General features: G+C 43.0%; 1 protein-coding gene across 1 annotated transcript in view; it reads left to right on the top strand.

Annotated features, from left to right (window-relative positions):
- Positions 1–18,925, top strand: part of ATG10 (autophagy related 10) — a 91,819-nt gene extending 72,894 nt beyond the window's left edge. The window contains exons 6-8 of the mRNA XM_062613893.1: positions 16,817–16,914; positions 17,152–17,271; positions 17,630–18,925. Of these exons, the coding sequence (XP_062469877.1) occupies positions 16,817–16,914; positions 17,152–17,271; positions 17,630–17,642 (231 nt within the window). The 3' untranslated portion in view covers positions 17,643–18,925. The remainder of the gene's footprint in view (positions 1–16,816; positions 16,915–17,151; positions 17,272–17,629) is intronic.
- Positions 18,926–27,441: the final 8,516 nt, after the last annotated feature.

Raw genomic sequence — 27,441 nt, 5'->3', positions numbered from 1 at the left:
TTCCTCTTGATCTCACAGTTTCAGTATATAGTATCTTACTTCCATCCGGTATTTGCTGTATTAGTGTTTTTCAAGTGTGGGGCTTGGGCTAAGGTTTTTGTCCCATTGTACTTTATGGTAATGACTTGTAATGCAATAGAATCATTGATCATGAAACTGATCTGGCTTATGTTCCCAGTGTGGTCACCACCTTTATACTTTGGGAGGTATATGATGGAGGTGCTTAGCAATTACACATCTTTTTTCTCCTTCTCAGGTGCTCAACCTGTGAAGGAGACATTCTTTTACCCTCCCAGTCGTCCCCCCAGACCATTTACATTTGAGAGTTTTGAATTTTTTGAATGGCATTTTAATGCTGTTGAGACTTGTTTGCTGATGGTGATGGGAATCACCATGCTAACACGCATACAGAGTGTGTTTTACCCACTACTGATTTCAGGAGTTAAGCAGAGTCAGGTTTGGGTCTTGTCTGGGGTCAAACGACGATGTAGGAGGACCGAGAGATTTTCCCTGAGGCTGGACAGCCATGAGTGGCAGGGTGTGTGGGATAGTATGGGCAAGTATCTAGGTCAGTGGGCCCCTCCAGTACTTTGGAATTTCACTACCGAACAACTACAAAATCCAGAAGAATTAGTAAAACACTTAAATGAGGTGTGTGGTCATTCTGGCCATACCAGAGATGGACAAATCATGGCAACGTGCTGGGGCTTGGCCTATGCTTATAGGGCCTTGTTCAACACTATCCAGCACCTTCAAAAGGAAAAGAATGTCGGCGGATCTGAGGGCAAAGCAACAGTCGCTACTCAAACTTTGGCTGCAATGAACAGCGCAGCTACCCCAGCGGCAAGTACAGCAGCTGCTCAAACTTCAACTGCAACAGACAGCGCGGTTACCCCAGCTCCAAGCACAGCAGCTACACCACCCCCAGAAACAAGTACAGTCGCTACTCAAACTTTGGCTGCAATGAACTGCGCAGCTACCCCAGCGGCAAGTACAGCAGCTGTTCAAACTTCAACTGCAACAGACAGCGCGGTTACCCCAGCTCCAAGCACAGCAGCTACACCACTCCCAGTGATAATCACTGCAGCCAAACCAGAGGACCACTTTGTACCAATATCGGTTGCCCCTGTACGCAAGAGAACAAGTAGAAAGGAGGCAAAAAGGGTGAAGCGAGATGAAGAACCAATGAATTCACCGCCCGGTCCAGAATCTGATCAGGAGTCATCATCACATGACGAAGAAGAAGAAGAAGAGGTAACTTCTCGACCTCGGACCTCAACCGAGCTGTGGAATATGCGAAAAGATTTTACCTGTCAACCAGGGGAGCACATCATCACCTGGTTACTCTGATGCTGGGACAATGGGGCCGATGGTCACGAACTAGAAGGTACAGAAGCCAAGCAGCTGGGATCACTTGCTAGAGAAGGGGGAATTGACAAAGCAATTGCAAGAGAGAAAAAGTCCCTCAGCCTTTGGAGGCGGCTCTTGGCAGCTGTGAAAGAAAGGTTTCCGTACAAGGACGATGTTACGAGTCGTTCGGCCAAGTGGAATACTATAGACAAAGGCATCCAGTCTCTGAGGGAATCGGCCATCGTAGAGATGCTCTATCACATCAAGCCGAATAACGGGGATACACCTATAGATCCAGATGAAGTTGAATGTACACGACCCATGTGGCGAAAACTTACACGGAATGCACCGTCATCATATGCCCATTCATTGGCAACAGTAACCTGGAATGACATAGTACCACTAACAGTGGATGAAATGGTTCATAAACTCCGAGAGTTCAAAGACAATCTCACCCCTTCCATCATCTCAGCTGTGAAAAAACTGTCCCAGGACCTCGAACAATTGAGGGACGATCTATCTGATTTATCCAGCTCCTCACGTGTACCAACACACGTCTCAGCTATTAACAAAAGGCGTCCTGTTGTTCAAGAGAGGAGATACAGGAAGTATACGCCACGGGGTACCCTATGGTTTTACCTGCTGGATCACGGAGAAGACATGACAAAGTGGGATGGAAAACCTACTTCAGCTTTGGAGGAACGGGTGAGTGAACTGAAGAGGGGAGCAAGGGCCAAGACTGATCGTCCCATGAGAGCTACAGCTTCAGTCTCTGGTGAGCAGTTTCCCAGATGGAATGGAAGAGCTGATTTTACTCCAGCTCCTGTGATAACAAAGAATAATCCCTTTCACCACAACTTAAGTGTCCAACACTGTGACGACCATTATAGGGGCCCTGCCTCCAGCCAGGTGGAGGTAGGGGACAATCGGATTTACTGGACTGTGTGGATCAGATGGCCTGGCACATCAGTACCTCAGAAGTATAAGGCTCTAGTAGATACCGGTGCACAGTGTACCCTGATGCCATCAAGCTGTCAAGGGGTGGAATCCATCTATATTTCTGGAGTAACAGGAGGATCTCAAGAGTTGACTGTGCTGGAGGCTGAAATCAGCCTGACTGGGAGGGAGTGGCAAAAGCACCCTATTGTGACTGGTCCAGAGGCTCCATGCATCCTCGGCATAGACTACCTCAAGAGAGGGTACTTCAAAGACCCAAAAGGGTACCAATGGGCTTTTGGTATTGCTGCTTTGGAGACTGAGGAAATTGAGCAGCTGTCCACCTTGCCTGGTCTCTCAGAAGATCCCTCTGCTGTGGGGTTGCTGAAAGTTGAAGAACAGCAAGTGCCAATTGCGACCACAACAGTGCACCGGCGGCAATATCGCACCAACCGAGACTCCCTGATTCCCATCCATCAGCTGATCCGTAGACTGGAGAGTCAGGGGGTGATCAGCAGGACCCGCTCACCCTTTAATAGCCCCATATGGCCACTGCGAAAGTCTAATGGAGAATGGAGACTAACTGTAGACTATCGTGGCCTGAATGAAGTCACACCACCATTGAGTGCTGCCGTACCGGACATGCTAGAACTTCAGTATGAACTAGAGTCAAAGGCAGCCAAGTGGTATGCCACGATTGATATTGCCAATGCATTTTTCTCAATTCCTTTGGCAGCAGAGTGCAGGCCACAGTTTGCTTTTACTTGGAGGGGTGTCCAGTTCACTTGGAACCGACTGCCCCAGGGGTGGAAACACAGCCCTACCATTTGCCACGGACTGATCCAGACTGCGCTGGAACAGGGGCAAGCTCCAGAACACTTGCAATACATTGATGACATTATTGTGTGGGGTGATACAGCGGAAGAAGTGTTTGAGAAAGGGAGGAAAATAATCCAAATCCTGCTGAAAGACGGTTTTGCCATAAAACGGAGTAAGGTCAAGGGACCTGCACAGGAGATTCAGTTTTTGGGAATAAAATGGCAAGATGGACGTAGGCAGATCCCCACAGATGTGATCAACAAGGTAACAGCAATGTCTCCACCAACTAATAAGAAAGAAACGCAAGCTTTCTTGGGTGCAGTGGGGTTCTGGAGAATGCACATCCCGAATTACAGTTCGATTGTAAGCCCTCTCTATCATGTGACCCGGAAGAAGAATGATTTTAAATGGGGCCCTGAGCAGCAACAAGCCTTTGAGCAAATTAAACGCGAGATAGTTCATGCAGTAGCCCTTGGACCAGTCCGGACCGGACCAGATGTAAAAAATGTACTGTAAACTGCAGCTGGGGAGAACGGTCCTACCTGGAGCCTCTGGCAGAAAGCTCCAGGGGAGACTCGAGGTCGACCCCTCGGCTTTTGGAGTCGGGGATATAAAGGATCTGAGGCCAGCTATACCCCAACTGAGAAAGAGATACTGGCAGCCTATGAAGGGGTTCGAGCTGCTTCGGAAGTGATTGGCACTGAAGCACAGCTCCTCCTGGCACCCCGGTTGCCTGTGCTGGGCTGGATGTTCAAAGGCAGGGTCTCCTCTACACATCATGCAACTGATGCTACATGGAGTAAATGGGCTGCACTAATTACACAACGAACTCGAATAGGAAATCTCAGTCGTCCAGGCATTCTAGAAGTCATCATGGACTGGCCAGAGGGCAAAGATTTTGGAATGTCACCAAAGGAGGAGGTGGTGCGCGCTGAAGAGGCCCCACCATATAATAAACTGTCAGAAAGTGAAAAGCAGTATGCCTTGTTTACTGATGGCTCTTGCCGTATTGTGGGAAAGCATCGGAGATGGAAGGCAGCTGTATGGAGTCCTGGACGACAAGTTGCAGAAACTGCTGGAGGAGAGGGTGAATCGAGTCAGTTTGCTGAGGTGAAAGCCATCCAGCTGGCCCTGGACATTGCTGAACGAGAAAAGTGGCCAGTACTTTATCTCTATACTGACTCATGGATGGTGGCAAATGCCCTGTGGGGGTGGTTGAAGCAATGGAAGCAGAGCAACTGGCAACGCAGAGGTAAACCCATCTGGGCTGCTGCACTGTGGAAAGATGTTGCTGCCAGGGTGCAGAACCTGGTGGTGAAGGTACGTCATGTAGATGCCCATGTACCCAAGAGTCGGGCCACTGAGGAACACCAGAACAACCAACAAGTGGATAAAGCGGCTAAGATTGAAGTGGCTCAGATGGACTTAGATTGGCAACATAAAGGTGAATTATTTTTGGCCCGGTGGGCCCATGACACTTCAGGCTATCAAGGCAGAGATGCAACATACAGATGGGCCCGTGACCGAGGGGTGGACTTAACAATGGACACTATTGGCCAGGTTATTCATGAGTGTGAAACATGTGCTGCAATTAAACAAGCCAAGCGGTTAAAGCCTCTTTGGTATGGAGGACGATGGTTGAAGTATAAATATGGGGAGGCCTGGCAGATTGACTATATCACACTGCCACCAACCCGCCAAGGCAAGCGCCATGTGCTTACCATGGTGGAAGCAACCACCGGGTGGCTGGAAACACATGCTGTGCCCCATGCCACTGCCCGGAACACTATCCTGGGCCTTGAGAAACAGATTTTGTGGCGACACGGCACCCCAGAGAGAATTGAGTCAGACAATGGGACTCATTTCCGGAATAACCTTATAGATATTTGGGCCAAAGAGCATGGCATTGAGTGGGTATATCACATCCCCTACCATGCACCAGCCTCTGGGAAAATCGAACGGTACAATGGGCTGTTAAAAACTACACTGAGAGCAATGGGTGGGGGAACTTTCAAGCATTGGGATACACACTTACCAAAGGCCACCTGGTTGGTCAACACCAGAGGATCTGCCAACAGGGCTGGCCCAGCCCAGTCAGAACTTTTACATATTGTAGAGGGGGACAAAGTTCCCGTGGTGCATATGAAGAATTTGCTGGGGAAGACAGTCTGGGTAATTCCTGCTTCAGGTAAAGGCAAACCCACTCGTGGGATTGCTTTTGCTCAGGGACCTGGATATACTTGGTGGGTAATGCGGGAAGATGGGGAAGTCCGATGTATACCTCAAGGGGATTTGATTTTAGGGGAAAACAGCCAGTGAACTCAATTGTATGCTGTTGCCTGCTGTGTAATGCTTTTATAGCCCATCAACTAGATGTCTCCAGGTCACCAGCGACTGGCCCTGACTTCCCTCCAGCCATCATCCCAACAGAGAATGAACTTTGAACATCATGGACCGAATGGACTCGGCAGTATTATAGGGATTGGTCCATGCACTCTGAAAATGATTTTTTCCTCTTGGTCTGTATGTATATGGATGTATATATATGGGAGAGCGATGGTGTATTGAAAATATGGGATCTGAGCACGACGTGAATGGTATGGAATAAAGGGTGGATAATGTCCTGGGTTTAGCAGTAGCAGTCATGTTTTTCCTTTGTGGTAGCTGGTGCTGTGCTGTGTTTTGACTTCCAGCCTGAGAACAGTGTTGGTGAATTCGATATTGTCAGTTGTTACTAAGTGATGTTTACCCTGACCAAGGACTTTGTGAGGCTCATGCTCTGCCAGGGAGGAGGGGAAGCCGGGAGGAAGCAGAGACGGGACGCCTGACCCGGGCTAGCCAAAGAGGTATTCCATACCACAGCACGTCATGGCCGGGGTGGGGGGTGACTGGGAGTTACCCGGAAGGACACAGGCTTCCGGGTGGAACTCGTTTTCTTGGCCCGTGGTATCGTATTCTCTTCCCTTGTTATTTTCCCTTATCATTGTTGTAGTTGATAGTAGCGGTGGTGATTTGTGTTGTACACTGGTTGCTGGACTGTTCTTGTCTCAACCCGTGGGAGTCGCACTTTTTTTTTTCGATCCTCCTCCCCGTTCCTCTGGGAGTGGGGGAGAACCCCGGTGAGGGGGGGGGGACGGACGACACGGACCTCGATTGTTGTCAGCTCGGTACCACTCACTGGGAGTGAGTGAACAAGTTACCTGACTGGGTTTAAACCACAACAAGCTTCCATAAGCTATAGCTCTTCTGTGCTCTCAGAAGAGAGCTTGTCATTTCAGTCCTGTGTTGGCCGAGACACTGAAGTGATCCAAGTCTTTTCTAAACTCCAAATACTGGTTTTGTCAAAACATTTACTTGCAGTCCTGAGGCAGGCACTTCAGCCTTGCAGGAGATGGTTTCAGTGTCCTTTTGGAGTTTTCTTTTGCCATGCCAGCATCTGCTGCTCTGGTGGTTGCTAATCCCTATTCTAACCTTTGACTCTACCATGCTGTTTGTAGACATGCGTAAGTGTCTTGGGCAAAGTTGTGACAGAACTGACTTTTAGGTGGTACCAAGTTTATAGCCTTATATTGAGACTTTCAAGTTGTAGGAGACTTACCATGAATACTGACAGGCCTTACAGTGTCTGTTCTAGAACACTGGGAATTCAGTTTCAGTAGTGATTCAGAGTGCTTGGTCCAGCAAATGTTTCAAGTGGTAGCTAATGTAAGATGGTTTGACTGGAGGAGGAGAGGACAGACATCTGCCACTGAAGGGAGAGATTAAAAACAAAGAAAGCCTTCTCTTGTCCTGAACTAAAAATGAGGGTTGAGTCACAGTTCTGTGGACATGTCATTGCCTCTTTATATTTGATACGATAAGTTTTCTACTGCTCTGCTGCAGGAGAAATTTGCTTTCCATTCATTACCTAGTGGTAATTATTGTCTGACTTCTGTTACAGTTATCATTTATAATACCTTCTTTATAAACTGTAAAGAGGAGCTAGGAATAGATGCCATCCATCGCATTTGCTGGTTACAGTGTTTCAAACTCAAAAGTGTTATGAAATCTCTCTTCTCAATATCTTTCTGTCCAGGAATTCCTGAGATTATAAAATGAACGCTTTCAGGGCACATTTATGAAATGCTGGTATGGATTTTTTTTTTTTCTTATCTTACAATTTCTTTAATCAGGGTAGGAAATCTGTCTGCAAAATCTTTTGCATGCTTCCACAGCTTGTTGGATCGTTCAGTTTTGCACCTTAGATGAATCTCTTAAGAACAGATTTTAAATATTAATTAATTAAGACTATATGCTACATAACTAAAGTGGTGACAACTGAATTAGTCTTATTTTGGCAAGTACGGGAGGAGAATCATCTGTTTGTTTTCTTAAGAAAATGTCTGAGATGCCATTTCTTGACAATATAACTATGGGCCTGCCAATTTTTAACTGTAAAGATTTATTAAAGAATCCTAAAAGGAAGTTACATGCTTCCAAGACGTTTAAGCTGGAAAAATACAGTCTTGTGTGCATCTCCTAGTGCTTTGATTCTTCTTGTTCTCAAAATTAATAATTCAAATGTTATTCTATATACATCTAAATAGATAAATAAATAGGTAAATAAATATATACATTTATAAATATATATCAGCAGTGTTGGCTGTTCTTGATTAATGCTGTGCTTGTCCTGCATTGTCTTTTAGATATGCCTCTCATGGATGTTGGTTTAGCTATTCAATATCTTTTCAGAAACTGAAAAAATTATAAACTGTAGAAAAGGATCACCACCCCTTTAAAACTGTAAATATTCTGGAACTGGGCAGATTTTGGGGAAGAAATATGGAATATTTGGTCATCTAGTTATTATATTTTGTATTCTGTAGTATCAAGTATTACAACAATAAGTTCTGCAGAAAAAGCACATATGCACATCAGGTATTATGGCAGTTTTCTCAGTTGTTATCATTCTCCTTGTTATAGAAATCACTGTATGAAGAAAATATGTAGTTTTTGAATACACTTAAAACAGGAAGACGTAAACTGAAGTAAAACTTCTGATTTAAACCCATTTCCAACTGCCACCTTTGCCACCCTTGAAAACACTTTACTTCTGGCAAACTGGCTTTGTCTGTGATTTTCTAGCTTGCAGGGAGCAATATCCAAGAGAAAGCAAGCTGTCTTCAGAGATTGTAGATAGAGGTATTGTTTCTGTTTTGGATGCACCCGGATAGTTCTGATAGCTTTAAAAATGGAAAATCAACATTGATGTTTCAGTAGTGTCAAACTATAGATGTATTCAGCTGTCACATTCAGCAGAAGCTGCAGCTGCCAATATAAGCAGCAGTAAGTTAGCAATATAGCACTGATGTGCGTGCTGGGAGCATAGGAGCCAGAGCTCCATCCGAAGGAGAGGGTGGTTTTATTCAGAGCTGTAGTCGTTCAGGCTGTGATCAGCCAGGCTTGATAACATGAGCAGGGGCATAAGACATCCTTTACACAAAGAGCAGTTTGTACCATGAAGTCTTTGTTTCTTCAGAACCTGCATTTCCACCTTTGTGGCCACCTGGGATTGAAACAACAGGTATGAAGTGGTAGGTGTGGTTGATCTGAAAGATTAATTCTGGCTGTGTTAAGTGTCCTCGTATGTTTGTACTTGTAGGATCTGCCGAAGCAACTCCATTTTCCTCAGAAAAACTTGTTTGATTAATTGCCTCTTCAGCTTGTACTTTGTACTTGATGGAAGAAGGATAGGATCCAGCTTAGTTGGCTGTGTGGGGTTAGTATTAGTAAAAGGGTTGATAAAAACTTGTCACTAAAGTTAGTTGGTATGTATTTTGAAATACACCAGGAACAGATATATTAAGTCATAAGGGCGATGCAACTGTTCATTTGCAAAGAAGAACTTGAGCATAAATCAAAATCCCTCTTCAGCCTTCTCCAAAAAGAGGTTCGGTAATGACTGAAATTTGCTTTTTTGTTCTAGTTTGCACTTCTTTGTCTCATCGGGGCCCCTTCAAGTTTTCTCTTGCTCAGTACTATTGCAGATTTATTTTGATTGTCTAAGAAAATGCAGAACAGTGGTAGCTGCACTTTTGTAGCCATTCTTCAGTACACATTACAGACAGAAGTAGGTTGTTTCATCTTCAACAGGCTTATCAGTGGGAGTGCTTCTCTGGGTTTTATGGCAAAGTTGTGGAAACTTTCCTCAATTATATCAGTAAGGATGACTTGGGTTCTTCCTGTAAATTGAAATCAAGGTGACTATGTTATCTGTCCCAGATAATAAATTTTATCCCAAGCCCTCTAGATAAATGGCCTTTTTTGAGGGTTTTTTTTAGGCTTTTTTGGAGTTGATGGCTACTTCAGCAAGCACATCTTTTCAACAGCCATTTTTGCCCTCTGAAAATTTTTAAGATTAGAATTTCTCTCTATACAGTACTATCACTAAAACATTTTTATGAAATGGCTGCATTAATAGAAGTGTTGCAACCTGTGTCAGTAGGACGGAGCAGCCCCTTACAATTAGTATCCTAACAACAGTTTTGTTAGTATGGTCTGTGCTTCCTCTCAGGATGATAAAAGTTCCCTGTGTGATTACATTTTCTTCACATTGCATCTGCAGTGTAGTGATTCCATATTAATAGAGTTTCTGTTATAGTAATTCCTTTATTAGAGGAAAATCTGTGAGGAGAAGGGGATAGGGAGAAGTTTGGAACATATTTCTTGTGACGCCTCTCACTCTCCTGTTGCCTTTGCAAGAATCATTGCTGGTCCTTGTAAAGACAACATGCATGTACTTGTCCAGATTCAGTGCACAGGCTTAAAGTCTCTCAGCCCTCATTCATAAAAATGTTAAGCACTTGAACCTGAGCATGTGTAATTTAAGCATACAGTAATCCCTTTGAACTCTAGTTCTACTCTGTATAGGTAAGTTCCACGTGTGCACAGTTAACTGTTCTGGTTGTGGGACACACAGTCAATCTGAAGAGCAAAGTTGTATTATTTTCTTTCTGAATAAGCAGAGTTAAGTTTTGTTAACAAGTAAGTTACTAAGGTGAAGTGTGAATTCAAGGACATAAAAAAGCATAATCTTGAGTGAAGGGTTTTTACTTAAAAGCAGTCATTTGTTTCAGTGGTGTGTAATGTGGTCAGTAATGGGTGAAAAAGGAAAAACATGCAACTTCTTTATTCACTGCATCACTATTTCTGTTTCTTTAAATGGAAGAGATTATGGAGGACATGTTTTATGTATTCTGCCTTCTTTTTCTGACCTGATAACTGGGATTGTGAACGCTTCTGGGAAAATAACTGAAAAGAATCGGTCCTGGCTGTGCTGTAAAGTTTGGTGGTAGTTACCTGCGTGAAAGTTTTGACCCCCTTCCATGAATTTATTTTTGCAAAGCAACATGATGTAAACTGGATCAGGGAAGAGGCAATTTCAGGCACAAATCCCTTTGCACTATCATAAATGGAGAGACCATAAATGTTATGATGGTGCTCAAAGGCAGTTTAATGTAGCACTGGAGAAAATAGAAGCCATGACTACTGGAAGACCTTCAGTTATGACAGAGAAAATGAATGGTGCTGTTACAAGAAAGATACTGACAACAAAATACCTGCTGGCTGGGGAAGAGATGAGCAGAGCACAGTACAGAAACCTACAGGCAATTACCCATTACCTGAAGTAATGCTTATTTTTAGTTTAAATCTGACAGGGATAGTATTTCCTATATTCACTGCTGACAAAATTATATAATCAAATCTGGTGGAAGTTTTAGACTTAATTATACCTGTACTTAGGAACTACCCAGTCTTTGCCAGTGTCATGTCTTTAATATTTCTCTGTGCTACAAGCACTGCATAGGAGAAAGGATGAAGTTAGGTTTTACATCTTAACTCTTGATGGCTCTGTGAAGTACCAGTTCCATTAGTAAATGAGGACAGAGCAGGTTGATGAAGCCTTCTCATCCCTGATGCGAAGAGTCTGCCACACCTCACGAAAAAAGCTGCTCAGTTGATTTGTGTCTCAGTCCTCAAGGAGCCTTACCACTCAGATTTTGCTGTTGCTGTGGGCTGAGGAACACTATCTAACCTAAACTTCAGCAAAAGAGGCTTAAGCTCACCAGTTTATCTTCACACCGCAGCTGCTCAGCATATGTGCACGATGGTTATAATTGAGCAGCTAACGAATAGGAAGCTGTTGTGCTGTCAGCACTCAGTCACATTCAATCTTGTGTAGCATTCCTGAAACAGAGCTACATTAATTTCCAAACTACCCAATGAAACATTTCACATCTTTGATCCATCCATCCCTTGCATAGTTTTGTATGGGAAGAGTTGAGGTAGCGGCTACAGAGGTGGGTACAGAGCATCCTTACAAATCTTTCTTGAAGTCACCTAGTAAGGAAGTCTTCCTGCAGAAAATAGCTGAAGCTGCATTTTGAGCTTTCCAATTCAGTGAAGCTAGTTGCTGCCTGGAAGGATTTTATTTCACACAAAAGTTGCTTAAGAGGAATATGCAGATGGATAATGGACTACAGTGTATGGTGCAGAATGGGCAGTGTTATGAATTAGCCTCATAGATAGATACATGATCATACATAGATACAAGAAAATAGTGCTGTTGATTTCAAACTGTGTGTCAGTGTGTTACTGTCCAGAAGAGTTGTAGGAAACCTTAAAATGGCTTCATGCTGTACAATGCCAGTGAGTAATTGTGAGAATTGACTTGAAACTCTCATATATAGGTCTCTAAAATGCATTACTACATAACTGACTGGAAAACAAGATTAATTTCTAAACTAAAAGGGGGAAGACTCTTTTATACTATTTAAAATTTTGTTTGTTTGGGGTTTTTTTGGTTTTGTTTTTTTGCGTGCAGTCCAGTGTGATTTTACATTTTTTATGTAACTGGCTCATGGATCAGGCTAGCTGAAGGCTAATAACTGCTGCCCTAGTGTTATGTATAGGATGCATTCACTGTGTGTGGAACATCACAGGTAGTAGATAAGCTCATGAAGCAGATTCAACACAAGCTTTCATTTCTACAGTTTTGGTAGTGTTTGAAAAGGACTTGGGACATCAGAGACACGTAGCCCTGCCTCAGGGTGTGCCATAAACAGCAGAAGTTTGAGTTCCCTGGTTTCCCTGACTTCAGAGCTGGCCTACAGGGACTTCTCCCTGTAGTGATAAGATAAACCATCATCTTCGGTTGTGGACTCATCTGCAGTGACTACCAGCAAGGGCACTAATGAATGGCACTTTGATGGTGTGAAATCTATCAGTTGCATATAGTGCTGTTGTACTGTAATGAGTTCTAGCTACTGCTAGCCTGGGCCAAGCCTGGACTGGTGACCTGGCAAAGAAAAGTCTCTGTAGCCCATTACCAATTCTGAAATAATTCAGGGCTTTGATAACTCTTGCATTCTTACTGGCAGCTCTCTGTTACTTTGTTCTCAGAGCTGCTGTGTCAGTGATTTCACCTTGAGTATACATTAAAGCCTCATGGGGATGCTGTTACATACAGGATTTGGAATTTAGGATTTGACTGAATCAGATCTGATGTTCTCAGTGTTTTCCCTGATGCTCAGGAGCTATTCTTTCCTGTCTCAGCCTTTTCCCTTTTTTAGAGGCTCCCGCTTAATGGGTCTTGGCTCAGGATTTCTTTTAATGTCTTGTGTTTTCTGTTTTTCCTATTAGTGTGTGATATATTCCTATCTTTCAGGTTTTGAATAAACAGCATGGCATTCTTTCAGTTTCATGCCTTTCATTTAGGGTAAGAGAAGTATATGCAGCAAGATGATTGAAAAATTCCAGCTTTGGACACAGCTCTTTTGCATGACATTTTTGTGGACTTTGAGTGCTGAAGGGATCTGTGCAATAATGAACTTCAGTTTCCTGGATTAGAGGTAAACAAATAAGTGACAGTGTTCAGTTTTCAAAAATGATCTGCAAATGGAAGCCAAAGCAGCTTCTCCTGAATGTGTAGACATGCCGCTTTAGTGCACATGCCATTCTCAGAGCCCAGCCAAGGAGCAGCACGAGTTTAATTAAACCCCTGGGTCATTTGTTGCTGTTCAAAATTCTGTGGGTTATAGTGAGATTTACACCACCCTGGCACAGCTGTTACTTCAGGATGTATATGAACGACCCCTTGGTAATTTGAAGACCAAAGAGACAAGCTAGGAAGAGGGTTTGACTAACCAGGACCAACTGTCCTCATAGGTTTCATATCAACGTAGAAGGTGATGGCTGTGTCCTGTAACAGAAGCCTTTCCCTATTAGATCTGGAGGGATTCCACCCATGCAATGGGTTCTGTCCATTCAAGAAGAATGGAGAAGGGATTGCAGTGAATTCAGAGTGTGAATAGATTTCATCTCTATCACATGCTCTCAAGCCACAGATTGATGCTGAAGATGGTGGGACCAAGGATTTTTACTCTTTTGGAAAACTAAGTACCAACGCACTCTGCTTTTTCATATGAACATTTAATGGTTAAAGTTTGGAGGTTTCTTCAGTGTCACGCTGTCATGTTGTAACAAGAGGAAGAACATGACCTATCAGTGTATGCTGGCAGCCCAGAAACCACCCATGTCCTGGCCTGCATCATCAGCAAGATAAGCAGCAGGTCAAGGTAGGGGATTCTCCCCCTCTGCTGCACTCTGGGAAGAACCCCCCTGCAGTCCTGCATCCAGCTCTGGGGAAACAACACAAGAGGGATGTGGAGCTGTTGGAGCAAGTCCAGAGGAGGCCGTGGAGATGCTGTGAGGGCTGGAGCAGCTCTGCTCTGGAGACAGGCTGGGAGAGCTGGGCTGGTTCAGCCTGGGGAAGAGAAGGATCCTTAAGGGGAGACCTCAGAGCAGCTCCCAGTGCCTAAAGGGGCTACAGGAAAGCCGGAGAGGGGCTTTGGACAAAGGCCTGTAGGGACAGGACAAGGGGAATGGCTTTAACCTGACAGAGGGGAGACTGAGATGAGCTCTTGGGCAGAAGTTCTTCCCTGTGAGGTTGCCCAGAGAAGCTGTGGCTGCCCCATCTCTGGCAGTAATCCTGTGATTAAAAGAAGATGTTGCATGCAGAGTTAATAAGCTGTTTTAAAAGATCAAGTCTGGCATCCATTTATCACTCACTGATGGTTTGCTGAAGAAGGAAGTGCAGGACAGAATCAAATACCTGGTAACAGGGTAACTGGCAATGACTTCAGGCTGAACATTCAGCTTTGGAATTCTCTTTATCCCTTGTTGTTAGTGCTAAATCACTTAAAGACCAGATTCTCTTCCCTCTTTTTCGGAGTGTATGCTACATCTTTAGGCTCTTTCTTTATGTAAGGGAGGGAGTTGGCTGAAATTGCTGCCCAATCTACCTCAATCTACAATTTTTATTTTTTTCTTTTTGGTAATAGTTTTGTAAACGTTATCTGTCTTTTTTTGCTGTCTTTAGGAATACCATTGGTACATTTTATATATATTTTTAGAATTATTGAGAGACCTAATATAAGTAATCAGATAAAGGGGTTTTAATTCAAACTACCACTTTTTTTGTCAATGGAAAACATCATCAGTTCACTTCTACCAACAGCGGATGATAGCAGTCTTGAACAGCATTATCTGCTTGCACTGCAGTGTCAAACAAAGCTTTCTGCGTATTGCTTTTTTTTTGTGTTCTGAAGCTTCTGGAAGTGTTTTGAAGTTCTCTTAGACATAAGATGATTGATCCTCATGAGTGCATTTTCAATATAACAATCAGTTGTCATTCAACTGTAAGAGACCCTGTTTAATATTTAATATTATCGAACATGTTTTTTTGCTGAACATGACAGGAGAGGATTTGGATTTGTTTCTAGCTGTGTTGGAGCATCAATTTAGTGTTTCTTCTTTACTGTTGAGAAACAAAGCCACGGAAGAAGCACATCTAAGGAAAACGGTCTTTTTTTCCAGGATAAAACACCCATTCACATTAATCCTTACAGTCAGTCTCTGCTGTGGCTTTGGTGAGTAGCACGACACAGTGGAGGAGGTTCACACAGCTGAATGGAACTGTGCAGAGGTGGTGATCCTGTGGTTTATTCCATCATTGTCCATGCCTGCTTCTCCCCACCCCACTGCCTTGCATTGTGTGCTTCTCAGCTCCAGCTTAGAAGCTGGCTGTTAACAGGCTGTTCTGGCATTTCATATTTGACATCTTGTCTGGAATCCCTTTCTAGCCATTCCCTGCTGTACTGTTTTGCCTCCTCCGGCACATGAGGATCCTAGAATCACAGACTGATTGGGGTTGGAAGGGACGTTAAAGTTCATCCCCTGCTACAGGCAGGGACACCTTCCACTAGACCAGGTTGCTCCAAGCCCCATCCAGCTTGGCCTTGAACACTGCCAGGGATGGGGCATCTTTGTTTATTTTGATGTAGAAATACTTAGCAGTTTGCTCAGCAGCATTAAAGGAAACTCAGTTCCCTAGGGCATGGTACGTAAGACAGTCAGGCTGATCTTGTGGTATCACCCACATAAGAGCTGATGAGATCACTGTTAGGGCTCTGCATTGACTGCAAGTTCATTTAAGTCGGAACATGTATTCTGTTCAAGTGCTGGCTGGAGATGAAAGTGAAGACTTTACAGAGGATTGGGTTCAGTTTTCAGCAGTATTGCATGTTGTGTGAAGAACAGGCAGAGTCTTACCGTGTCATAGGGAGTGTGTTGACTTAACTGTCACTACATGATTTTTCGTGTTTTCCTCAGGACAGTTTTGACTGGGCTGCTTGAAGAACAACTGGTTTAAGACTTTTTTTTTTTTTTTTCTTTTTTTGTAGAGTATCCTAAAGTGGGGATGTGCCACTTCGTGCCAGTCAAAGCCACCTCAAAGGCTCTCCCTTCTTCCTTCTTGCTCTGCCTCTAAGGCTCCAAATTAGACAATGTTTACTTCCCAGCTCCAGTATAAGATACAAGGATAAGAGGTCAAGGTTGTTAAAGAGCTTTCCATGGAGTGGATTTGTTTTATTGTCGTGGTTTAAGCCCAGCCAGTAACTCAGCACCACACAGCTGCTCACTCACTCCCCTGTTCTTCCTTTCCCAGTTCCGGGAGGGATGGGTGAGAGAATCAAAAGAATGTAACTCCCACGGGTTGAGATAAGAGCAGTCCAGTAACTAAGGTACAATACAAAACTGAAGCCCAACCTGAGCAGTGATCTAGCCCTTCCGGTTAACTCCCCCCACTTTATATACTGGGCATGAAGTCCTGAAATACCCGTTTGGCTAATTTGGGTCAGGTGTCCTGTCTCTGCTTCCTCCTGGCTTCCTGTGCCCCTCTTCCCTGGCAGAGCATGAGATTTAAAAGTTCTTCATCGGAATAAACATTACTTAGCAACAACTAAAAACATCGGTATTACCAGCGTTGTTCTCAGGCTAAAGAAATCAAAAACACAGCACTGCACCCGCTACTAGGAAGGAGAAAAATGACTGCTACAGCTGAACCTAGGAGATTTATATATTAATTATGCTTGATCAGATACTTGTTTATTCAGTATCTTTGCCTATTTATATTCAGGTAATAGCGGTAACAGTAACTTTTTTACTTTTTAGCTAAAATGGTCGTGTACCTTGGCTGGTGATCTTACTTCCTTTCCAAGATAGGAGAATGGGGTTTCAATCTGTCATGACTCAGTAAGAGAGCAATGTGGGTTAGATTCTGAAATGAGAAAAGTTACATCAAGGATTAATTGGACCCTGCTTTGCCCCTTAGGAGCACCCCTTACTTGGGCAGCCATTCTTTGTTCTACACCCTTGCCGGACTAATGAGTTCATCTCTTCCATACTGATCAGTTCACGGACATACAACAGGTGGGAAACACTTCTGTGCTTTGCAAGGCTTTATGCAGTGCAGGTAAAGTCAATTAGCTGGCAAGTCAAAATGGTCAAAACAACTTCCTTGGTCCATACAGAGTAAGATTCTATATTGTCACCTAAGGGCTGACAGTTAAAAAACTTTTGCTATAGATGACATGAAGGAATAACCTCATATCAAGTTATTGTGATAATGTTTATGGTGCTTTCTTGTTTGTTTTTTTTTTTCCCTAGACACACAAATTACATTATATTGTGGCTCAGTACTGTAGGCCCAGTTGTGGGTCTAAACCTGCCCCTGAGTTATGCAGCACTAGCACCTGAGCAGAATACAAATGCTGATTCGGTTGAAAGGTAAGAGAAAATCAAATCACCCTTTTTTTCTCTCATCCTCCTATGAAATTAAAAACATCAGACAAATAACTGGCAAAACCATTATGTTCTCCTTTGGAGCTCTTGGTTCAGGTCATTTAGGACTCACCTTATGATATTTTGCTTACATGCCCATGCACTGAAAGAGATGTGCTTGGCACACTGCTGATGCCCTTCATAACTGTCAGAAAGTCCTCGATGTCCTGAGTTCTTTCTCAGGTGTGTAAAAGCATTTTACAGGGGTCTCTCCAGCACATAGCACGTTTAGCATAATTCTGTACAATGATTTTAATTTGATTTATTTTTTTTATTTTCCTCCTGTTTGATGTCATCACTTCAGACCTCTGAGCTGATGACAAATGGTGGTTAGCTATAGCAAAGCTACTGCAGACTGTCCTAGGGCTGAAATCAAACAAAGGAGTCCTTCCTGAATGGTAAGCAGTGCAGAGTGGACGGATGACTGTCATGGCTCTTTTTTTCTGATGAGAACTTGCCTGGTTACAGTGGAAGACCTAAAAGCTGCTTGCAGTTGTGACAACTTTCAATCGCCAACAAGACCTGAACCCCTTGCAATTGCTTTGACCTCTTGCAATCATTTTATTATCATTAATGAAGACATTTCATTATCTCCTTCCTCTGTTTTTCTGTGGTTATGGCCTTGGTAAGACTGCACACAAACGTGCAAGCAAGCAAGAGCTGAAATGCTGAGTTTGGATCTACTAAATTTACCTGCTAAAAATCACATCTCTAGAAAATCTGCACCATCTGTGAGGATATGTACAGTAAAATACTTTAAGGATGTGGTTTATGATTTTGGTGGTCCATGTATGGACTGAGTCTGCTTCACCTAGGGACCACCTTCTCCACCACAACATGATGCATGGGTCACTGTCATGTTCCACACTACACACAGAGTATCCTAATCCCAGGACTGAATAATAGTTTTGTTTTGCTTTGTTGTTTTTTTTTTTTTGTTAGCATATTTTTTGTGTATTTTGTGTACATCGTGCTTCAGGGAACAAACAGCATCAGGATTGTAGACAAACAGAGTACATACAGTCTACATCTGATTAAACAGGTACAGTTCTAGAGTTCAAGGTGGCTGATACTGTTGCATGAGAACATCTTGACTTTTCCATGCTTCACTGCCTCCAAAGGAAGCTTGCCATGCTCTGTGGGAGTTGCTGTTGTAGTTAATTAGTATTTCTCATTGTATTGGTAGTTGTTCACAGGTTTAGTCCCTGTCGTGCAGTCTTTATGCAACCCTCCCCTGACAGCTGTTTACTTTTTGGGTAAGTAGGAATTGTATGGTAGTGCAATCAGTGAAAAAAAAAGATTAGAAGTAACTTCCACACAAGTCCTCTTGGATTCTTTCCCAATCCCATTTTATTTGTAGTATAAAACAGGCCACAAGTCCTGAGCAGTGGAGATGGAATTACACATTTTACTTTGTGTGTTCAGCAATATATCACTTGCATACAGAGTTCAACTGTGACAGAGCCACATCAGAGCTGGAAATGTGAAAGTCATTGGGTTTTGAATTCTGGGTTTTCATATATTTTGATTGGATGCATATTTTAAACTTACGTCATATGTTATTGGTGGATTGAAATACAGTGCAGTCCTTAAAATTCCATTGGTGCAGAATTGTTTTGCCAGCCATTCGGAATTAATAATGAAAGTGCATAATTTATCTCATTCTGGATCATAGCAACCTGCAAAGCTATTTTTCCGTGTAAGATTTATAAAATGAGGCCTTCCGTTCATGTACAATGCCAGCAGCCACACTGCTTTTTTTAACACACTTGGTAACATATGCTTGATAATTCCATCCATAGCCCATTTTCAACTTTAAGGAGACCTACACAGGAGTAAAAACAAAAAAAATGCCAGATAACAGCAGTTTTAAGAGCTGTTAAGTGTTCATCCTTGCAATGTGATCTTCATTTGTGATACAGTGTAACAAAGTAAAAGCAATCATCAGCCCTTCTCAGCTGCCCAGTATTGCAAATTATGTCTGTCAGCTCTTCCTGCTCTACCCAGCATATTGGCACACTCACACTGCGCTGGCTAGCACTGGGGACCTTTATTCCTGGTATAACTTAGAACTGGTAGCTTTATTTTAAGCAAGTTCTGAATTAGGTCCTCCTGACCTTAGGATCAGGTAAGTGGAAAGGATTGATGGAGCTGTTCCGTGTGAACTGTCACCACTGAATGCTGCCTCAGCGTATCCGAGGACCAGTTAAGCTTATTTTCCCAAAGCATCACAGATGTTACTGGATACTGCACTGAGGGTTGAATGTACAGAGCAAATTGCAGCTTAATATTCTCTTGTTGGTTTGTTGTGTGTTTTTTTTTTTTTTTTTTTTTTGGTGGTGGTGGGTTTGTTTGTTTGTTTTTCCCAAGAATTAGAAGAAAGTGGGATTTGTATGTAGGTATAAATAAATATTTTTCTTTTACATGGAGGAAGTCTCAGCACCCAGTACTTTCCACCTTAATTTATCATTTGTAAACAGAATCAAGAATTATTTCAACTGGGCATTGCACGCTGTACCACACTTAGGATTTCCTCTGTCAGAAACACCTCTAGGCACTTGTCCAGTGGATGGCTGCACACAGAGAGATACTGCTTTGTCACACTCTTAACTCCTCATCAGCCTCTGCCAGCAATCTGGATATCTTACAGCCATACATTCACTGGGCTGCACACTCAAGTTGTTCCCAGTTTCTGAAGTTGTCTCGGTTTTGCTTCCTTCCTGCTGATAATGCCCTTCCAAATTCCTCTTTGGTGCCTTGACCTTGTTCCCACAGTTACAGAGACACAATGGTGTCAGATAATGGGGATCATGAAATGGATAAGCAAACAGTTCCCCTGCCCTGCTACAAGTCTTAACCATTTAACACCATAAACAATGAAGTAACAGAGCAGTATCATCAGGAGGACCAGTGTTCCCCTGAAATTTGTCTAGAAATACCACTGGCCAAAAATTCAGCTCAGTTAGTACAAATACACTACACTTAGATTGAGAAACGAATGCAGGATAACATAAATATTTGTAATCAAGGGAGATATAGTCCTGTTTAGATATCTACTTTCTAATGGCTTAAGTGGGAGGTAGGCATCTAATTTCCCTTAATGCCTTAATGACGTATAGGATATTTTGTACAGAATGTTTATGTACGAAAATCCTATTTTATTTCAAAATCAAGTTAATTGCAGCACCATGTTGTAATTATATATTGCAAATCTACTGAAGATTCTTAGATCTGAACTTAGGTTTTTGGCTACATACATTATCTGAAATCTTGCAGTTTACCGAAAAGAAAATTTCCAGTTCCAAACAGTTTTGTAAATCTGTTTAGTCATTCATCCTTGCTAATCTGGAAATACTTATTGAGGACCATTGCTTCTGGGGACTTCTGCTTCTGAGAGCTTACACATGCCTGCCCTTGGGTACAAGAATCAGCAAGAGGAATGGATTTTATATGTTCACCTAAGCCAAAAATATGCTTTGCTTTGCAATATACTGCTACCTACATAATCCCTCATTTCTGCCAGCATGATCAGGTTAGAGTTTAACCCCCATCTGGTCTGCCAGAAGTTTTGCAGTTATTTGGTTTTGGTTACTGAAACAAATGTTCCTTTGGTCACATTGCATGCTTGTTTTCATAACAGTAAATGTTGAGCTAGTTGGTTAGAGCTGAATATAGTGAAGTAAACAGTGTAAGTTACATTAATTTCAGCAAAACTTTTTCAGTAGCTTTTTTTTGCCATTTGCCTTAATGAATTTGTTTGGACATTTATATCGCATAGTGTTTCACCTCCAGCACAAAGGAAAACTGATTGCTCTTTCCTCTGAACGAAAACTGATTGCTCTTCCCTCTGAACTGTGAGGTTAGTTATTTCCTCCAAAACACTCTCTTCTAGAGAACAGTATACGTATGAATATCTGTGTGTATTTTTGGTAACATGGGCTTTTAAAAGGGTTTCAAAGTGTTTAGAATGTTTAACAGTAAGTTCTTATGATTTAGAATTAAAAAAAAAAAAAATACATACCTGAACTTCAGAGCTGCAAAACAAGCTGTGTAGTGACTCCTCAGGACAAATTATGAAGGTGTCACATGTGTTACCTTTATGTTGGAGACTTCACTGGTCTTAAAACACACTGCACCACAAGGAAGCTTTTGCTTCACCGCTTGAGACCTTGCTGTAACTGTCACCTGGTGAAGATGAATTTCAGCTTAAGATGAGAGAGAAGTTTACTGCCGTGCATGAAAAGAGACTGGATTTGCAGAGCCTTGCATTGAACACCACCTTTTTCCTCAAGCCTGTTAGAAAACAGTGTGTTTTCCTATAGTTTTCCTTTCAGTAGTGTTGTTATTGCAGCATGCTGGAAGAGATAGCCCTGTCTAAAAAGACTGGGTTGTGTTCTTCTCTGCACTGCTGGGTTCAGCACATTAGCCTCATCAGCAGATGGAGGGAGATACTGTTCAGGTGCTTTCTTTCCCCACCTTTGTTGCTGCCGAGGATTAGGCTATAGATAGAGAAGGATCCCCTTAAGCAGATTTCACCAGTAGTCGTCTCCATCACCAGAAGCAATCCCTGATGTTGGGTCTGTCTCTTGGAATACATCACTTTCAAATGCAGAGGCTGGTCTTGATTTTTGCTTCTGAGCAAGCAACACGATGCCACTCCACCTTTAGGGGCAGGCAAGAGACCACAGCTGGAGAGAGCACAGGCTGAGCATTGGCTGGAGAAGATTTTGTCAGATAGTGAAAATGAACTCACCCTTCTTTCCTTTGCACCCGATTCAAATCAAAATCCTGAACTGAATTTTGGTGGATTCCAGCCAGGCCTCACTCTGCCAAGCACTGATTTCTTTCAAGGCTTTGTAAAGTTCATTCTTCTGCATCCACCAGTCACGTATTGTTGGCTTCATATGATTAGCCAGGTGCTTTAATATTTACTCTTATATGTTTGGTAATGAAGCAGAAACATGGACTACTGTATCTGGAGAGGGACTTTAGGGACAGGACAAGGGGGAATGGCTTTAACCTGACAGAGGGGAGACTGAGATGAGCTCTTAGGCAGAAGTTCTTCCCTGTGAGGGTGCTGAGGCCCTGGCACAGGTTGCCCAGAGAAGCTGTGGCTGCCCCATCCCTGGCAGTGCTCAAGGCCAGGTTGGACACAGGGGCTTGGATCAAGCTGCTCCAGTGGAAGGTGTCGCTGCCCATGGCAGGGGTTGGAACTGGATGAGCTGTAAGGTTCCTTCCAACCCAAACCAATCTGTGATTCTGTGATCCTATGATCTAATGCATGAGTTCACTGTTTTGTGGATTCCCCTCCATTAAAGAGGATTTGGGTTGTACCACACATAGTTCCAATGCTTCTTTATTAGGCTTAAAACCCCTCTAACAGTGACTTGGCGATGAGGTTTGTCTTGGCTCATCTTCCTTTATTTCCTCCTACCATGTCCAGATAACACCAACTATTCTTGGGCACTGACAGAATCTAGGACATGTTTGCTGGAACAATTCTGGTGCCCAGTTGTTGACTGGATGTGCTAAATGTGCTGCTAAAAAAGAATGGTAATAAAATGCAACTCAAAAGGTGCAACCAGCTTCAATAACTTGGGGCTTAACTTGTCCTGCTCCCAGTTCTGTGTGTTTTCTTACTCCTGTGCCTTCACTTTGATAGTCTCACTTCTGCTACATTGCAAGCAGTTAAAAACAAAACAAAAAAACCCAAAACCACAAACAAAACCCCTCCCCCAAAACAAAAAGCCCCAAGCCCCTGATTCAACCAAGTTAGACATGCTTGATGGAGCAGTAAGCACCTGTGTACTTCCATGTTTTTGATCTAACAGTATTTCAGGTGAATTTACTCCATAAAGCTCTTATCCTTATATGTCCTTCTGTTTAGGTTCACAAAGGCAGCAAGGCAGTAGGTGCCCCATTTTCTTAACAGAAACTCATTGAATCAGTTAAAAGCTGAATTTCCCTTTCCGAATATTTCCTTTGTTAAAAGTCCATGCGAGCCACTTTTCGCTTTCATGTTTCAGCTTTTCTTCTCGTTGTACTGATAGCAACATCTAGTGGCAAGATTTCCTCATTACAATGCCCTAGTTTTTTATCTGGTTCAGCTCCATTTACCTCCCTGTAAGTCTTCCATCTCATAGAATCACAGATTCATTTGGTTTGGAAGGGACCTTAAAGCTCATCCAGTCCCAACCCCCTGCCACGGGCAGGGACACCTTCCAATAGACCAGGTTGCTCCAAGCAAAATCAAATCTTTACTACCAGGCTGACTTTGGAATTTGAAAAGAATTGAACCGCAAGTACTTTGATACTTCTTTAAAAAAAAAAAAAAATTACTGACAGCGCTACTAATATATTTCACTACACAAGAAAAGCAAATTAAAATAACAATACCAAACAGACTCAGTTTGCTGAAATAACAAAACCGAATCTGCTAGTTTTCTTAGCTGAAGGAAGCATCTCCTGTAGAAAGCAAGCTGGAATCCTAGCACCAGCAGTTGTGTAGGACAACATTTGCATATGTGAGACCATTTCTAGATTAAACTGGCTGACTGGGAACTTTCTCCTCTTCTAGGAACTGGTGTCAGATCTGCAAGCTGTGAGTCACAGTTCAGTGCTTGGATTTGCTCTTCCAGTAGCTTCTAGTCTTAGAATCACAGAATCACAGCCTAGTTTGGGTTTTAAAGCTCATCCAGTTCAATCCCCTGCCATGGGCAGGGACACCTTTCCACTAGACCAGGTTGCTCCAAGCCCCTTCCAGCCTGGCCTTGAGCACTGCCAGGGATGGGGCAGCCACAGCTTCTGTGGGCGACCTGTGCCAGGGCCTCACCCCCCTCACACGGAAGAACTTCTGCCTAAGAGCTCATCTCAGTCTCCCCTCTGTCAGGTTAAAGCCATTCCCCTTGTCCTGTCCCTACAGGCCCTTGTCCAAAGCCCCTCTCCAGGTTTCTTGTGGCCCCTTTAGGCACTGGCAGCTGCTCTAAGGTCTCCCCTTAAGGATCCTTCTCTTCTCCAGGCTGAACCAGCCCAGCTCTCTCAGCCTGTCTCCAGAGCAGAGCTGCTCCAGCCCTCGCAGCATCTCCGTGGCCTCCTCTGGACTCACTCCAACAGCTCCACGTCCCTCTTGTGTTGTTGCCCCAGAGCTGGACACAGGACTGCAGGGGCAGGGGTCTCAAGAGTAAACTGTAATCTCTCTCTTGCTATAATCAAGAATCTCCCACCAGAAATAGTCATGTTCTTGCTGTTTTGCATGTGATTATCTGATTTATCTTGCACACTTACCTGCCATTGGTTTGATACTTATTATTAGTGAATAACAGCTGTACCGGTGGCAGCCAATGCTTTCAAACCTGGCTGTCCGCTTAACACTTTTCCTGCTCCTAAGTGAAGGCTGGATTTCAAGAGATTTCATTGTAGCATATGCATGTATCTCTACTGTGTGCTGCCTCTGGTTATTGCATTATCTATTCCAAGTTTCACAGAAGCATTAGGCAGAGCCACAGCGGACATGGCAATGACATACCTGGGATTTCTGGGCATACCATAAACATGGTTGAAGTGATTGTGCATAAACAGTAGGTTTGATTCAGTGAAGGTGTTAAGAAATACTGCGCAGATGCAGAAGATCCTTCAAAACCCATCCACGTAACATTTTTGGGTGAAGAGAATATATCCAGAACACACATATGGTTGCATGAGAGAAAAAAATTACCAGCAGTTAACCCTGCACTTACCAAGAAAACAGAAGGGGTATGAAACAAAAAGCATAGTAAAAATAGAAATGACAGGGGGTACCCCTAGCTGATGGCATGATCTCCCCAACCTCTTCACTTATCGTTTCATGTGCTAGTTGGTTGTTACACTGTGTCCAACAACAGTTGAGGAGTTAAGGCCATGAAAATCTTGAAGGGTATTCAGGTACTTAATTCTGGAAGCAAGTTTTCTAGAGTTACCCCATCACTGCATTGACATGGGTAAGGGAAATCAAAGTTCAACATTGCTACTGTGCCTGAACAAGGATTTGAATCCAAATCTTGCACATTAGTAAATGACTAAGTTACAAAATACCCCAGTAGTAGTGATTCTCAGTCTTCTTTTACACCATTTTCATACAAATTAAGAAATACTAATTGAAACAGAGCCTTTTGGATCAACACACAGATGAATTGATTATAATGGAATTGTTTACACCCTAACTTCAGCCAAATAAATATTTTGAGGTTTTCTTGCATAAGCCAGCTCTAACATGAAGCAAAGCAACACTGCTATAAGCTTTGTCCAAATATACTTTAAAGGGAACAAATTCAAGGTAAAATATGTAAGTGCAAGTGGTGTTAACAGAGTGGGAGATCTGGCAATGATTTAAAGGCTGACAGAGGGACATGTTGGCTTCTTGGCTGATGTTCTTCTCTGTAATGCTGTATCAGTTCTGACAACATTTTAAACGCATGTTGAAAAAGTGGACAGTACAGAGAAAATGATAGAAGATACAAATTTATAAAACACAACTTGATTATGGTACAGACATCTTCAAAAAGTTAAATCCACCTATTCAGAAATATTTTTAATCTAGCATAGAAAGCCAAAAAACCATACTCAAAAACATGTTCAAGTCAGTACATAGCCATTAAATGGTAACAGCTAGAACACACTAAGTCTTCAAATCAGGCAGGCTTGCTGAAGTCCAACTTGTAGGACTTTGAATTGCAAGTAACATGAAGGCACCTGGGTCAAGTTTTGTGGACCAAGCAGGACACATCAGATAAATGGTTTAATAATCCCTTCAGGACCTAAACCCCATCAATTGTGTGTCAGGTGCCATTGCTTATCTTCACACCAGAAACCAGAACTGCTGTTGTTTCAGTAAACACAATTTTCAGCATTTGCAGCTATTTTAGATACAAGGAAGGCTGACTTCTAGACTGCACATTAAAATCCACCCAGTTTCTCCTCCCAGCTTCCCCGAGGGAGTATTTTGATTCCTGATAAATAGTCCCAAAGAAACATTAGGGCTTTTGACAGACCTAGCAGTGAGAAATTTCATTTTAGTTTCCATGGGAAGAGTCTTGAGACTGAAGGTAAAATTCCAGCTACCTTAGACAGCAGTCTGTGTCTTCTAAAGATGGGGAGTCTGTAATTCAGGTCTGGACTGTATTTATTACAGTTAACACAGACATCGCACAAGCAGTATCTGTACTAAGCCACTGGACAGATGCTAATGATACACTGATCTTTAATGATGCATAGATTGTTATGGCTGTTAGAACACTTTCATTTGTGGTGCACATAGCACATGCCATGCTTGGACCCAACCTTCAAAATTTCTATAGCTCTGCACACTGGCAGCATTAACAGTTCAGATTTTTTTTTTTTCATGGGGCCCCTCTTCACAACAACTTTAGGGAAGAAGGGTTTATGTTTTCAGAACAGGTTTAGGGCAGAGACTTCAGAGGGATTCATACAATGGTTTGTGTTGTGGAAGGGACCTTAAAGCTCATCCAGTTCCAACCCCTGCCATGGGCAGGGACACCTTCCACTAGACCAGGTTGCTCCAAGCCCTGTCCAGCCTGGCCTTGAGCACTGCCAGGGATGGGGCAGCCACAGCTTCTCTGGGCAACCTGTGCCAGGGCCTCGCCATCCTCACAGGGAAGAATTTCTGCCTAAGAGCTCATCTCAATCTCCCCTCTGTCAGGTTAAAGCCATTGCCCCTTGTCCTGTCCCTACAGGCCCTTGTCCAAAGCCCCTCTCCACATTTCTTTTAGGCATCTTGTCATCAAGACAGTTTTGACTCCAGTTACTAAGCTGAAGAAGCCTTCATGAAGGCACTGGTATTCAGGGACAGTCCACAAGCCACTACACCACCTCTTCATTCTAAGAAGTAACTCTCTTTGTAGAAGAAGCTCCCCTGCACGCAGCATTGGCTCCACACAACACAAAGCTAAATTTGGAAACACAAGGCTCACCTGCTGGTTGAAAAGATTCACTCAGCAGCAAAGCATTCCTTACATAAGGAAAAGCCAGCCAGCAACAAAAAAGACAGTACATGCTAATGCTTGAGGTATGCCCTTGCAGATAAACATTAAAAAATACTGTAACTCTTAAATAAGCTACAAG

Source organism: Pezoporus occidentalis, unplaced genomic scaffold (genome assembly GCF_034315485.1).
Source record: "Pezoporus occidentalis ecotype Australia unplaced genomic scaffold, CSIRO_AGI_Poc_V1 ctg170, whole genome shotgun sequence".
Classification (NCBI taxonomy): Eukaryota; Metazoa; Chordata; class Aves; order Psittaciformes; family Psittacidae; genus Pezoporus; species Pezoporus occidentalis.
The sequence above is the reverse complement of the archived record's forward strand: the minus strand, read 5'-3'. Positions and strand labels throughout refer to the sequence as shown.